This window comes from Varroa destructor, unplaced genomic scaffold (assembly GCF_002443255.2).
Source record: "Varroa destructor unplaced genomic scaffold, Vdes_3.0 BEIS01000001.1, whole genome shotgun sequence".
NCBI classification, from domain to species: Eukaryota; Metazoa; Arthropoda; class Arachnida; order Mesostigmata; family Varroidae; genus Varroa; species Varroa destructor.
The window spans coordinates 9,503,193-9,519,874 of NW_019211454.1; the positions used below are offsets into that span (position 1 = coordinate 9,503,193).

Below are 16,682 nucleotides of genomic sequence, written 5' to 3' on the forward strand. Positions count from 1 at the left end.
TTAAGGGACGACTTCAGTGAAAGGACTAAGCAGAAAGCGCTAAGGAAGGAAAGAAAGAACAAAAACTCAAAAAGCACTAATATCGAGTTAAACACGTTATTTCTATATAGTTATAGCTCGACCTAAGCTACGAGTAGTCTCTACAGAATTACATCGAATCGCAGTGAATTGCTCAAATATTATCCTACGCGGATGTCTATTTACGTGAACGTTCATTTATGGCCTAACGAAAATCCGCCATCGCGCGTTTGTCCGCACAATCGGAACATGAATATGAACAAGGGGAAATAATAGACAGGTCCAGATTAAATACAGACCAACCGAGAAACAAAATATAATATATGCAAACAGTCTATGGAGTGGCGCTGCGAGAATACTGAGGGACCGCTCTGTGATATACACTAAACTCGCTTTCTCTGAATAACAGTAGAAGTTTTTGCAAAAACCTCGGCCAGCCGTTAAATCTCGCCCCCGACATTACTCTAGCATCCGCTAAAACGATGCTTGGGTGCTTGTGCCCATCTCACTTTTCCCTCATTGTTAATATTGAAGCCCATGTCTTTCACCGTCCTAGCGAGCCGTTGCCATCGCAGCTGTTCGAGTGATTAAATGTCAGATGTACGGGTTCGAGCCCGGTCACATGAAGGGACACTCATCTTCTTTTTTGACAAGGTTCAGCGAAGCACAGTCGCGACGTCGTTATCCAACAACCCGTAGACTAGCATAGTCAATGGGAGCAGCAAGTAACTGTCTTCACCGAGAAAAATAGGCCGATATTCTAGCTGATAACAGTACACTAGCGAGAACTGCGGTCCATTGTTACCTGGACGGAGTTGGTGGAACCCGTAGCCGAACCTGCTACGTCGAGATCGCGTTGGGCTGGGCGCAATGCTACTGTGATATTTACGTTTCAATAGCTCAACTAGTTGCATAGATAAAATCATACGATATATGTATAACCGGTTGGAAGAATTCTTATTTATTTTTATATAGTTATTATATAGTGTTTACTTGTTTTTAAAGAAATTGCTAATTCTATATCAGGCCCAGCCCGTAGGCTCAAAGTGTTCGGCGGGCTGGGTGCTAAATTCACTTACTAAAACCCCTTCAAAGACGATTAGCAGTTACATTATATCCATGTATATATATATATATATAGAAATACGGTTATCGCGAGTAGATCTTGGTATATAGTTAAACTGTATGATAAGAAACCTGTTACGAAACATATTCATCCCAGAAAAACATTGTACAACGATCTACATTAGTGTGTTTTCTTAATACCGAATTACCTTCCTGAAATAGTGTTCGCTTAAATAGCTATCTGAAAACGGCGCTTCCACAGGAACTAAACGAGTTAGCATCACGTACAGATGAACTTTTTCAGCTCGCTCAGATAGACGTTATTACATTTATCATAATACATCCATAATCGGACGTAACGAGCTCCATTTTCCAGTCTGCTTTGCGTTGCACCCACACCGGCGGACGGAACTCGGCCATTACGATGGTCATGGACGCCATAGTGGTAATGCAAAATGTATAAAGTGTTCATCACGCACTGTTATGCTCCATTGGACGCCCCCTAGACCGCGACAGAAACGATATGTCGCTAGAGAATAGCAATCGAATCAGTAAAAGCTGTCGACGAACGTCGGCCAATTCTACTTTTCGTGGCTGCCTACCTTTTATAGTTCGCTTCTCCAGTGCCCCATCTTGCCTTCGTCATAACATATGCCTCCGAGTCTATAATCGCGGCTCGCCCCATTATAGCCACTGCCGCAACAGCCCATTATAAGTTAAATAGTTATTGCGATTGCTATGGCCATAGGCACAGAAAAAGCAGTTGTTTACTGAAATTGAAACTATTACACTCGTCTGTTGCACACACCAATTCTACTACGGTGGCCTGAACTCCAGGACAATAATATCGGGCGACAATTACAAAAAGGTGAGGCCAAGACGAAACTCCTGCCTGGTGTTGCTAACTACGCGTTGGCAGTTATCGATAGTATTTGAATTTCGTTAGAACACGCAAAGCTTAGACGCGAGGAAGGCGTCTATGGTCAGTGCAAGCCAATTTAGGCACGTTCAAATAGCTCCAAATGTAAAAAAGAAAAAAAAAACCCTTTACCAGAATTATCCAACGTCGCAGGCATCACCCCGGTTTATAGCGAACTTTAAATCTTCATGTATATATATATATATATATATATGGATGGAACCTGCCCAATGATCGCTGATTTAAAATTTCAATGTGGCAAGACTAAACGTAGGGACACATCTAGTAATCTAGACTCTAAATGGGGCCTGAGTAGACTTCGTTTTGTGTTAAGGACCAGCCGCTTGAACAACTGTACCGGACTGATGTCCAATTATACATTTAGAGACGTTTATGTAAATGTCAAAAGTGATTTATTCACTAGAGCTCACAGTGCTTTACGGGGTTACTGGGAACGCACAATTGATACATTGGATTGTTGAAAAACTTCACGGGTTTTTTCAGCTAGACACGCCAAACGCGTGAGATAAAACGAGTCGCGGGCTGACCTTGCTGTCGTTTAAGAGCTGAGATTTGCCCCTAGTAGATCTGCCAAAAATGTCCGGATATGTTTAAATTCACACTTGCGGTAGAGCGCTTTGAAGGTGGGCGAAATTTCTGCAAAGGTTCGCTACACTATGCAGTCCTATTACGAAAAATTCTACTGAAAATAAAAGAAGACTGTCCTGTTTATTACCAAGATGTGATACTGGAGCAAAGGGCCCAAAGATGGCTTCGTTTTGGAAATTTCAATGCGAAACGTAGCTTTGTGGTTGTGGAAATGGTCGACCAAATACGAAAGAATTTAATGAAATTATCGCAAGAGTTGAGTAGGACAGACATGTGAGCGGCCATGACACCACTAAGGACCCAAGCATTTACCAGCTGATAGCTTTCATGCGTTCGGGAAGAGCTGGTTACAAAAAGAAGCTCGATATTTTGGTGCCACATGAATTTGACGTAAAAGAGTTTATTCGATCGTGTTTGCATCTGCGGTACGACATATCGGTAATGAAACGGAACCGAGCCATTTTTAAGCGGTCGATTTATCGCGAGTGACGAAAAATGAATCACATATGATAATAATGTGCGAAAATACCGTAGTCAGAGCGAGCGGAACTTCTACAGCCCGTGACAAAGCCTGGGCAGATGTCGAAGAAGATTCAACGGGCATCGTGAGCTGCTGCCACCTGGCAAAACGATTAACTGCGACCTCTACCGGCCGCAACCAACAAGACTAGAACAAGCCGTTGAAGAAATCGACTGGAACAAATGAACAGAAGGGGCGTCTGTTTTCGTTACTAAAATTTTTATATAACCGTATACGTCTCTGACCATCTAGCAAAAACTGAAAGAATTTGAATGAAAAATTCTAACACATGTCCCGCATCATACGGGTCTTCGACCAACTAGGCGATTATCTGTTTCTGCAGGACTTCCTTGATGTTATTAATTTGGTTTCAATGGAGGAAAGCCATTTGTCACAATTCTCACTTGAAATTTTATAGTATAGTAGTGATCAGTAGAAGGTCAGCGCCCAAAATAGCACACATTTCATTCAGTAAGATGCGAAAAGTAATTACTTAAATTTTGGTTTAAAAACCCTCAGTATTTTTTAGAAAACCAAATATTTAATGCTTTGAGGTGAGAAATAATTGTATATTCAACGAATTTTAGAGATTATCATTTTTTGCGAAGATGTAGACAGTCGTTACGACGCTGTTAGATATACAGACACAAATTCTCTCTCTCTCTCTCTCTCTCTCTCTCTATATGTAATTTCTACGCTCATGATGAGTATGTACATCCCGTAGAAGTTAAAGGAAATGCCCTCCGTCATGTTTCTGGTTACTGTTTCGATAGTTGTTGCCGTCGCAGCAAAATTATCCTGTGTACCTTAAAAATAGCTTCGCGTCTGGTGTCGTCTATAAAGCTAGACGTCATTAGAAAACCTTTTTCAGGAGAGGAAAAACTTACGATCTTGAAGCGTATCTTTCGACCAAGGGTCGCCAAACAGACCAAGTGCGTTTTCAGCGTACTCTCACTGGGCTTTTTCGTTTGTCTTCTACCTTTATCTAGACGATTCTATGTGGAAGACTTTGCAAATCGCCACGAAGAATATTCTACCCACAGGCTTGGTCAAATGCCTTGAAGCTTGTAGCTATTCAATACAAGGTAGCAAAAGACATAACAACTGTTTTGGCATGATATCTTTTAATTGGGTTATTCAGTTTATTGTAGAAACCTTCTATTGTGCAAATTCTGTATTCCATAGCCGATAAAATGAACTTGAGGCTTTCGCGGATGAGTTTGCGTCATGAACATGTACACTATGCCGCGAGAAAGGTGCACATCCTAAAGCTAATTCTTCACGTACCAAGCTAGACACGTTTAAGTATGTTTGTATTTCGAAAGCAGTTGCTGTTATTGTTGTTAAGCAATAGACCACGTGAGTTCAAGAAAGTAAGCTATGTTCTATGGCTAGAATGTAAGCAGATTTGAGCGAAAATCCATAAACCACAATAACATATAGTGGAGTTTCATTAAGTTCTTGGAGTTGGAAAAGTAAGTTCCTGATTACTTACATAACACATCGCTGCTTTCACCTATTCAGGCTCATTATAAATTTGGCAGTTGACGAGTTCGACGACCTGTTTAAATAACTTCCATATTGCATATATTTATACACTCTGAACATACTGTTAATAGATAGTGGCCTTGATTGGCCACGTTAACGCGGACATAAATTATGCCTGCAGCGGCTGTAAGACTAGCTTACGAAATCGATACAGCAAGTTGTTTACATAAAAAATGCAGGAAACCGTAACAAGGTTCATACCCCCTCCCCCTCGCCCTCGCCCTCGCCCTCGCCCTCGCCCTCGCCCTCGCTTCGACCCCCTTGCCCGCCCGCCTATCCCACGAACACAAAGGATCACCAATGGACGAACCGTATTCTTTCTATGGATTATGTATTCCAAATATATAGTAGTTGCAATACAGGTGCAGATAGAATGCACTAATGCAGATAAACAGGGACTCGTTCACGGTTTCGGTATAGTTTGCGCATCGCGTCCTCGATAGCAGGTGAGATCACAGACGCGACGCTTCAGACAATAACGCTGTTTGCAGGTTATTATCACACGATTAGTAAGTATATCTACAGTTACCAACAACGGTCATTGACGTTGTCGTGGCGCGACTTTTGTCGTTATGGCCGCTTATGCAGCTGCGTTCGCAGCTGAGGACAATGAAGTCTTCGGTTATCTATTGTTACTTGAAGCATCGACGTAGCATACATCGTGTAAAATGTGCCAGGCCACAGACGACCACTGGCCAAAACAAATAGATTAGTTAGGAAGGTGTTACAGGTCGTCTTTGTTCTATGGAAATAGAGATTGGCGGTGCAACCTAAAAGGTAGCACATTGTATGTGTATCCTAATAAGCGTCTTATGATGAAGCTGACGTTGATAAACACTCGATCATGACAATACGTATAAATAGCAAAGTAATCACACTGCCCAAATAACCCACAACACTTCAGACGTATTTAGAAATATACGCAAAAAGAATAATTTCGCAGAACCGTACGCAGACTTCGGATTAATTACTGTCCGTTCCACCCGACCAGTTTCGAAGGCTGCGAATCTACGCTACTTCAGATGCTTGACCGAATAATTTAGGCCAACCTTTTATTGCTGAACTGTTGCTAACCTGCTTTGCATTGTGGGGTTTCAGGTGGAATCCTGCTTTCTCTTGGATCTGCCACGGCAGATATCATGAAGATTGCCACTTCCTGAGTACCACCGGCTGAATAGGTGTCCTGTACCAGTTGCATGACTGCTCCGAGCCAACGATCAGCAAACTGCCATTTGCAGTCATAGGAAACAATTCAACATCAACGACAACAAAAAAAATAGGAGGGAAAAATCACACGCACCTACAAATCGCGATGGATTACTACGATCGTTCAGTTAGTCGGGCCCGCGGCCGACTGATCGCATCTAGACAAGCCTTCTTCGAACAGGTGGCTTGTCCCCAGTCTGCGCGAAATGGCCCAGACCCTAACATGAACATCACAAATCTGGTCGACGAAAAACTCGAAAAATTTACCCGCTCCACGCAGGAGGCAACGAAGAACCTCGCAAAATCTACACCCGACCTAACGGCGCTCGAGGAGAACGCCAATATTAGGGTGAGTCAGCATCTATCCAAATCGCGCGGCAACTTGAACCAGACATTCGACAGTTCGCTATTCGTTCCACAACGTAATAGTGCCACTGTCACCGAGCTGGACAATCCCGGTTCAGTATCAGCTAGCAAATCGTTCAGTTCCTACTTCACCCACAAAAAGCCACCACTTCCACCAAAAAAGCCCTCATCTCCTCCACCGCCTACACCTGTCAGAGATTTTAGCAATGGCGGCAATAAGGAAAACCGAGAACCGTCTGTGATCGGCCAGACTCAAGCTAATTATACTCAGACAACAACGCCTTTGGGGGCAGCAGTAGGAGCTAATAGTATTAATACCAGCAGCTGCAAGATATCGGAATTCGATCGTATCGTCAACTCGATTAAATCCACGGACACATATCGCCGATACAAAAATCATCCATTGCTTGCCCAGCCACCGGATATGCGTCGACGCAGTAAGAGTCTCGGTTTCCTGGAATTCGACGAAGACGACAACTGGATACTGCCGGTTTCAGCAAAGGTGTCCGTTGAGCCGGTGTTTCCTGAACTCAGCGAACGTTCCGTGTCAACGACCCATCTTGCCAAAAAGTCGGGCAGCTCAGTGGGTGCCGGTGGTTCATCGGAGGATGGAGGCGCTAGCGGCACAACCGATGATGAAGATGACGTCCCTATTCCGTGCAATCGCTTGACAGCAGCTAAATCCGAGTATGAGCTACGAGTTGAAAAATCTCTTAAAAACCTCAACCTGCCCGATTGGTACACGAAGTCGAGCCGGCCGTCAAGCCGGGCGTCGATTTTGTCTGGTCGTGGCACACCTGCCATGTCTAGTGAGCGATTCATCCGTAATCGACCTGATTATGAGTCGTTCCGTAGCGTCCACTCGACGACGAGTGCAAGCGGAGCCCCGAAACGAGATATATCCATCTTTAGAACGACAACGCCGTCCTGGAGGAGCTTCAGCTCGATTCGTAGGAGCAGTCCGCCGACGCCAAACTCCGAAGCCGAACATGAGAGTATGGAAAAAACTCAGAACTGGATCAACTCTCAACACTCTACTATCTCCGACTTACATCACGATCAGACTGCGCAGCAACATCGAGCACAGCAACAAACCACAACGCGGCACAATTCGTCCAGACGAATTCCGGCGACGACATGCGCATCCACAACAACAATGAACCCACCCTATACGGGTTGGCGAAGGACCTGCGAGGTCGGAGTATCTTCTCCTTTCGAGACCCGCCGAACAAAGGACTTTGGCAGTTCGGACAGCACTGAGTATTCGTCGTCCTTTGAAGAGAAACGCTATGGCAGTGAACGCTACTCGTTTGTGCAGGCCGTCAACAACTCGGTTCTTTCCGAAGATCAGCAAAGCTATCTTGAGACGAGCTTTGATTCATCTGCTCTGCTTACCTCAGAAGTTTACCATGACAAGATGTGGATAGAGACTTCCCTCATCTCGCGGCCTGTCGAAGGCGGTTTCCAGAAGACCGATTTTCACGAGACAACTTACAGGGAAGGGAACTTCCCAAATAATGACTATTCGGATTCGTTTAGTGTGTTCGAAAAACGTGAACAACGACATCCTGATGTGGTCTATAATAACAAGGAAGCTCCTCCACGACCCACGACACACCATCCCTTTTCGGGAGGACTTCTCGAGGCGATCGTGTAACTGTCGTCCGCGGTACCAGCAGAACAAGACGGCTCTCCCGGTTACCAGAAAACAAGCAGCCGTGCATTATATTTAGAGAATCGAATAAGGCCCACTGGAAATCCGGTCATCGTAGTTCCCGTAGCCAACCAGTAATCTCGCCACCATTACATACGCGATGAGCGCTCCTTAGAAAAACATCCGCCTGGGAAAACGCGGATGTTTTTCTAAGGAGTGGCTTTTCTTATTCTGTTATTTTTTTTGTTGTTTTCTCGAAACCTGGGCGGCCGTACTGCGACTTCTTCGGGACCCACAGATCGACCTACATGAAGATCGTGGAAAAGGAAACAGGCACTGTGTATTTGCCGCACATATATATACAAGAAAAATTGCTGACCACCATGACGATAATGATAAAAATTATCTGTACCCCCTACTAGAAAGTAGCCACGGTGCAGCTTGCTTGAAAGCGGAAAAAAAGATTAACAGAACGGATCGCGCCGTCTCTACGCGAATGCGCTGACAAAGAACGCCACTGCTAAGTCTTCGATTGATGTAAAAACAGGCGGGCATTTTATGTCCGCGGCGGCAAATACGTTTACTAGAGAATTACGGAGAGACGAAGACGAAGAAGCGAAAATGTACCCAACTTGACATGGCTATAGTCTTTAAGTGATTCGTATAACAAAAGACAATGGATGAACTAATAATTCAATATTAACTATGTGGATTGTTTCTGGACGCTACTATACCACAGCATTGTTGAATGTTGATGATGGCGTTGATTGCAAATATCGACTCTTTGTTTTTAAGTCAGTATACAGTATCGACGTAAAACTGTTTCATTGGGGTTGATTAACTTTGTGGCAAAAACCCTATATAGGCACATGGGATACATGTGGTCTAGCAGGACTACGGCTTCAATTAACAATAAACCGAGTTCATAGACTGTGAAGAAAAGTAGAAATAACTAGCTAAATAAATATACGTCTATGAAAATCTTTTCAAACGTATAACCCAGCCCCTAACCTGGCGACCCACGCGTTAGTGGGTCATGTACAGAAGAGAAAAATGCGATATAATATGCAAATATTTATAAATATACGAACCGACGTCAGAAAAGAGCATATTACTCCGTTACCCAGTGGAACAGTGAAATAAATAAATTTATATATAAGTCACGAAATAAAGCCGAGTATTTATAATCGAGCAAATATTAGTTTATTAGTAGTACAATAAAGCGAGGGTGAAGTGGAAAAATTTTCCGTTAAAAAAGCCATCAGCATCTCAGAAAGAGGGTAACGATACTCACCATGACATCGCGCCAAGTTTGCCTGTACACGAAACGCATATACAGAATGTATCAAAAGCCTCTTGTCAAATTTGAAAACCTTCTCTTCGAAATTTTGAAGGTTACTTATAATATATATATATATATATATATATGGAGGCCATTACCGTTTTTCTTCCCATATGTTACTGCCACCACACTACAGATATTAGTCACGACTATTCGTTGTTGTGTATCGGTTTGCAATGCGATTCTGGTAGATAGTCCTGCACGATCATCTCCTTCGCGTCGTCATTACCTGGCAGGACGATGGCTAGCTGTCGATCTCTCCTTATATCTACGTGTCTGCGTTACGCTATAGATCGGGATCAGCGGCCATACAAGCCGAACCCAGACTAGAAAACAGCACTCCACAACGCTATCCACCTGCGTGAGCACCGACGGCAATGACGGAGATTCTTAGCAGTTTCCTTTTGGCAAAGGAAAAGAAGAGGCACAATTGAATGAGGGGTGGATACAGTGATGAATGGACGGACACAGGGAGATGGACAACGTAAAAAAAAGAGAATAAGGTATAAAATCAGGCAAGACAGCAACAGACATCAAGAAATACTCAGGAAACGAACAACAAACGTAGAAAAAGACGTCGCATAGCAGCGATAATAGCGCTAGTCATTAAACAACAGCAATCAGGTGCAAGGAGCATTAAATACAAAAAAAAAAAACACAATATCAGACGAAAGCAGAGCGGCTCGATATGCATGTCGTTATCTCTCGCCGTACTGAAGGCTTCGAATGTACCAATGGTGGCGATGACCGTCGAAGTCATAGCAGTGATATAATTTCCACCACTCCAACGGCCTATGGTATCGATAGTGCCAAAAGCGTAGGGTGCCTTAAGGAGAATCGCATTGATTCGCCATGACTTGGGTTGATTTACCTTCTTGACTGCGGCGCGAAAATGGCCACTCGAAAAGTTGCTATAATTGGCTGATTTAGACAGGGAAATAGCAAAAAAGATGGACCATTTCGTTCTTGTTGGAATTGCTATTGGGGGCCCGTTTGATCGCCAAAGGGATCAGTCACTTTACTTCACCCGAGTTCTCTCCAGTCACTCGCGGAGTTGAATGGATCGAAAATCGCCCAATACACTCAAGTAGTGAGCGGCCATGTGAAGTAGAGGGTCGTGCGGATCTTTCAGGGGAGCAACAGCTACAGGTGCATGCTTGATACACATCGTCAGTTTCGAATTTGCAGCGGTGGCAGCGTGAGGCCCCTTTCCATCGTCGCTTGTTGAGGCGTGCTGCTTATTTCACTGCTTTGTGGTCATCATCAATACAACCCCCTCTCGTTGCCATATGGCCGCGTTCAACTGATGAGTCCGGCTGGTGATTGCGTCTGAAGTCAATGGATTGGTCGGTTACTCGATGTGATATCAGGGTTTTGTTACAACTGTGTACAATATATGATAAATTTTGACTTGATTTTGCCAAGCAGGTTCGCATACGACTGTTCAAAAGTGGAAACAGCAACAGCAGTAAGCTTCGAAGTTACACAAATTTCCAGCCATCTTGTGACATCGCACCGTGGTGCAAACTACGATTACGGAAAGATGGCCGCGAGCTCTTCGCGACCGTCTTTGTGAAAATGATCTGTTCGAAAGGGGTGTACACGGGTGTAACTCCCTGTGTCCCCATCTATGCACACAAGGTATACCTGGCCTCCTTGGTTTAATCGTACATACTGTCAATGGCAAGGCTTGTGTTAGCAAACCCGGGCTAAATCGTTGTTGCCCAAACTAGCTATTGATATGGATATACGTGTGGTAACAAAGAGACTGTAATTAATTAGCCATCTCTAAGCATGCACAAGCCTGGAAGCACAATAACGACAAATTTTTGTGCTATCCACAGCAGTTATACACGCTCAACGAGCGTTCAGTCTATGATGAGGTAGTTGCCATAGAAATGGAAGTAGTCTGCCGTCATTTGGTACCTAAGGAAGGACAGATGTTACCGAATTAAGGTAACCGTAAAATATATGCAAATTCATCCGGCTGAACTAAAAAAGAAGCATTTTGTAATAAAATACAAATAGGTCAATTTCATATGATATTTGCTCTGAGAAAATTGAAGGTCCTGCATGAAGATAAGAACAATCTTATCGATTCTTTCTTAGCGATTAAAAATGCTAAAATTAATAAAATAAATAGCAAAGTTACGAAACTAGTTTGTCAAATGGGTGAGTACAGTCTAAACAAACCGCTCTATGTGTATCGAAAGTTAGAGTGCTACTTCACATTTCATCAATAATATTTAGATGAAAAGAAGCCTATAAATGATTATATATTATGGTATTTTAAACAGTTTCTGGCTGACTGTGACATGCTAGCCATGAGTGGGTAACAGAGTAAGCAGACTAGAAAAATGACCGAATCTCATCAATAAGGCTCAACGATCGCTTACCTTAGCCTGTTTATGTCGCCCAAATAGTTAAACGGTAAAAAAATCATAGGTTTAAAACCGGCTGTAATTATGAATGAACATGCCGTTATCGAATAGACCAAGCAAATACAAATAAGTATCCCGTATGTGACGGGGTCGCTATTTAAGATAAAGTCCCTTTAGCAAACTAAAAGAAAGACGCTCGTCGATCATTCGTTAAAAGAGCATAATCATGCCCTATACCCAGTAACAATGTTATGGAGGATGGGCTCATCGGGCCGAAGTAAAAGTAACAACATATTGCTCAACGGGCCCGAACGGTTTCTCACGCAACTCACAGAAAATACTACCGTGCTTTTGCGTACTTTCGTAGGACAATGCAACGAGTATATGGATTGGCTGCAAGACCGCGATAACAACAATAACTATGTTATTACAGGTCGATAAGCAAACAAATAAATAAATAATCATGAATTATGTGAAGTAAACTTTTGACGAAGTACAGCTTGCAGAAAGCCGGCCAGGAGTAAACTCTGAGCCTTTTGTAGGCCCTGATCTTTTACCAATGTTGAGCCTTTTCGGAATTGATGGGTGACAGCAGGGTAACTGGAGCACCGACGATTTGTGCAACTATGTCCCACACCCTAAATCAACAAGTACCCATTATAGGTAGTAGTGTCTTTTCTACTATAATAAAAAAAAAAACAGCAGCAGAGAACGGAAATGGTCGTATTTATATGATGATTTTTCTTATGTTTTGTTTATGTTGTGAGTGTAGGAGCTTCTTTGATTGGAACTGGAACCAGGCAGCACGAAAAGGCTACGTCGGTATGGAATTAAAAAAAAGGCATTATCGAGCTAGAGAATAATATAAGGTTTTGCTTAATTCGAATATAGTCAACGAACAGATGTGGTACTTTTCCTGTTGGGGGGGGGGGGGGGGGGGACTATGAATCAATAATAAGACATGCCTCAGGTCTTTTCTGTAAAAATTACACAGAAGGTCATGTAAGTAGGACCCAGATTATTCGTTGGCTTGCCTTTAATGCTATGATCCCGATATTACGTATATAGGACATTATAGAATCGAACAAGCGGCTTGGCAATATATGGAAACCTGATGTGTGTTTCGTCTAGTGAAGGCTTGTGCTGTTTCTGCACTTTACACTTCCCAAAATCCCGGTAAAAAGGCTCCTTTGGTCTGTATCTGCAGAATAATTATTTGTTTATAGCCTATTTGTAGACCTACCTTGGCAGTCGCGACGGTTTCATTCAAGGCCATCATTGTACTGCATCTCCTTTTTGTATTACCGCTCTACTGTATACATACGTGTCTTGATACAGCTGCGTCGATACATGAAGTTCGTATAATAAATCAGCTCATGGTGTTAGCATTTTAATTCGTTTCTTTTTCTTCTAACCAATAGCATAACCCGGTGTGTGTTAAGGCCAAAACCGATTCACTACCATTCACCACCTTTCGGCCCGTTCTATCTACGGCTCTCTAGTACTACCTCAATATGTCAAAATGTACATGTTTTGCCCTTTGTTAGATACTCAGTTATAAACGGCCATCACAGTATAACAACAGCTGCTGCACCGACCGCTGACAGAGCACGAAGTACTCAGTCGACGATAGAAGTACACGCATGCTCATGACGATGCTTTCTGGACTTTTTTTTTTCCATTCCTTTCCTGATGGCTCATTGCTGCTTGCTCGCTTCTTCCTCCGCCGTCCACCTTGAAATGCTTTGCGTCCAGGACCCAATGACGATACAAAAGCTGCACTCGCGCACTGACAGAGCACAACAACGCTGCCTGCAAGGAACTAAGGCCGAATAAAAGGCAAAGACTAGCAAGAAAGTTTTTACCATAAGCTCCGCTACGAGCTCATAGCCGTTAAGCCAAGACCCGCGCCTTTGCTAGGAGCTAGACGAAGCTGGCGGGCCATTTGAGCACCGGAGGGCGTCGACGAAACCCAGTTATTTGGAAGTAGGTGGTATGGATAAGACCAATCTCCAGTCTAAGGGACCTCTTCCTACTATAAGGCATATTTGCTGTAGGTTAAAGGCGTTGTCGCTATCGTAGTAACTACACGCGCTTCTGGCGACTCTTGCTATTGTCCGTGCCTCCTGCGTCGTCATCATTCGATCGGGGCGAGAGACAAACACAGACTTTTGTCTGAAGACAGCTCAGCCGAGCTGAGCTGATTTCGATTCTGACCTAGTGGTTATGGCGGCAGCTGTCGCGAGAACCAACAGAATGAATCTTTTCATCCGACTGGCTAAGACGCTTCTGGCTCGCAAATCGATGAGATGATGGCAACATCGCCGCTGCTCTTAGCTTAACAGACAATTGCCACTGTTATTGCTAAGAACATGCATTGAGGTCGAATGCGGAAAGATGGTAGGGGTGGACAGCCCGACCCTGGGTGAAAACACTGCTCCCAATCGCCGCCGTTAACGTAACACAGCAGCGTTCAACATATAATCTCCTCTGTATCGTCAAGAGAGAGGAACGGAGAAACGGGGTAATTACCAAAGCCCATACCCCAGTGCATATATACAGTAGTTCTCGTCGTAATATTAGTGCATCTAAACAAAGACATTACCCTTCGCGCACCGAATCCGTCCTGTGCGTGACCGGTGTCAGGGCGCTGAGAAGACTTTGTTCACTATCGTCATCTGGGCGTCATCAGGAGAATGAATGGTGACACCTTCACGATTTGTACGATGCGTCGTTTTTATTCAACTTGGAAAGACAGAAACAGAGATCCGAATAAAAGATGGCTAAAGATATATTTAGTTCGAAACTATGAAATTAGTCAGCGTCAATACTAATAATAGCAGAAGCAAAGGCAAAAGTTAGTCTCTGGTACCGGTCATTCGTTCCACTCTAGATAAAGTTTCCTAAGACCGAACACCAACCAGTGGACATCTCCAGCGCCTACGAGCCCAGATAAATGACATGTTCAAGCGCCTATATATAAGCAGGCTCACTAATTTTCATGAATGATGCTTCGTGCCGATGAAGCGGCTGGAAAATAAACAAACCCGGGGCCGATCGTATATCGCCCTGCTCGCAGTTGCGTATTGTGATGTGACGTTTTCAGAAGTGGACGGCCGAGATTCGACGCTTCACCAAGTTGTTCTACATTGCTTATATTGGGCAATGATGAGTAAGGTTTGATTGAACGCTAAGAACTGTAAATGGACGGTAAACTATGGCTTTTATGCGTTGTGACTGTGGCGTTTAGATATTGCTAGGTTACAAAGAAGATGCCTGTGGACGATTATCAAGTAACGAGAGAATGTGCCAACGATCGGTAGAGGCAGAAGCAAGCCAATGGCAAATAGCTGACAGATCGGAGACCGCGATGAGCGGTAGGCAACGTGTGTGTGAAACGAATGTAAAATGGACGTATTCGGTTTAGCCCAACGGCATCGATGGACCTGGGATTGTAGGCTGTTACTTGCTGTTACTAGCAGAGGTTTAGCTTTCTTTATTTATATAAAAATGAAAATGATGTATATATTTCAATTCCTAGTATACGATGTTTGACGGGGAATGCGCCTTATGAAATGTTGAATATAATATGCTCGAAATGAGGGATTTAGTTATTATCCTTATCATTATATATATATTTTTTGTGCTTTAAACTAGCCTGGACTAGGCGTAATAATATGACTTTCTACATGTAGTCGATTTTTTGACGGATTCACTTCCCGAAGAAGCAGCTTATTGCAATTTGACTGGTAGAGGTACAAATCTCAACAAACCGCTTATTCCTGAAATAACAATTGTATTTCTTTTAATAATTTAATTATTTTTTATGTAAAATTTGCTACGACTTAAAATTACAAAATTTAATTAAGTAGGCATTTGTAAATTACTTAATTGTAAACCTATTTGGCATTTGGAGTGTTACGTTCTGCAGCACTGTTATCGGACATAACTCGTAGGATACTACGGCTGGCACGATCTAGCTCATAGTCATTTTATGCTAACTAATCTTGGAGGTAAACCCCTTAAGCCACGTCTCAATGTGGAGCAAAACATACAATAGCACCTTGTTTAACAGGATTTGTCTAGCAAAGTGTAACGGCTAACCGGCAGATTGATAAACGTGTCCCGCTAAAAAGCGTTTCCACCTAATTATCGAAAGTAACTTGCGTATGCAGTAGATTCTAACTAGGTCAAACAGGATACGTAGCGGTCCATTTCGCATTTTTCAATCTAAATTTCAAGCAGAGAGCATAGGTTTGTTTGTAGAACAGCCACTAAAATAACGACACCCGCATCTGCAGTTCTATAATCGACATATACCATACACCAGGTATTATTAAAAATAGAACATTTATAATATCAACAAAACCTCGACGAAGAAGCTTTGCGGAATTTCCAAGTTGAGCGGACGTTTTTCACCGAATACGTAAACTTTATTGGAAGCTATATATTCCGTTAGCTTTTCTACCTTTAGCAAATAGAGTTAACAAAACAGCCAACAAAGAAAACGATCCATAGGACCTAGCGATGAACTGGGAACATCAAAAAGCAATTCGAACAGTTAGAGATCAGAAATTTAGACCCCCTTCTTGTGGCTCCGCGCGATGCCAACAGATCTATACTACCGCGATATTGATTGTCATTCCACGTGCACTCGAGCCCTGCTTTGTCCTATTCAGCTGATACTGGGGCATGAGCCAGGCCGGATGCACCTAAATAATTCGATGCATGGCCTTGTTTTGGGCGGCGAACAGGGATAAAATATTCGCTGCCGCGAATGTGTCCTCATTGTTCATTCACAGGCTACGAATGTCAAAGGCTGTGCGGCCCACAAAGTGTTAAAATACTCAGCTCAGCATTGGATTATACCATTCTGCACGTGTCACAAGGCGTATACGAAATTAGAAGTGCCTGTTTTCTTTATGTTTTTCATTTGGACAGATCGAGCCTCGCTTCATGGCCGAACTCTTCTACAAAAGAAAATAACACATTTACCATTGACGCAACACAAGTTCGACGCTAATCAATTTGGTAAGTCTGTAGATATTTTTCTA

At 43.2% G+C, this 16,682-nt stretch overlaps 1 protein-coding gene across 10 annotated transcripts in view; it reads left to right on the plus strand.

Moving 5' to 3' along the window:
* Positions 1-16,682, plus strand: part of LOC111245883 (uncharacterized) — a 79,265-nt gene that overhangs the window by 28,177 nt on the left and 34,406 nt on the right. For 6 of the 10 annotated variants that reach the window (XM_022794835.2, XM_022794825.2, XM_022794854.2 and 3 more), the window contains one exon: positions 5,778-11,403. The exons of 1 other annotated variant lie outside the window; for it this stretch is intronic. In XM_022794835.2, the coding sequence (XP_022650570.1) occupies positions 5,992-7,908 (1,917 nt within the window). In that variant the 5' untranslated portion in view covers positions 5,778-5,991 and the 3' untranslated portion in view covers positions 7,909-11,403. Of the gene's footprint in view, positions 1-1,228; positions 5,126-5,777; positions 11,404-16,412; positions 16,660-16,682 lie in introns of those variants that run through there. 3 more of the 10 variants (XR_015322121.1, XR_002671521.2, XM_022794901.2) reach the window with 2 other exon arrangements.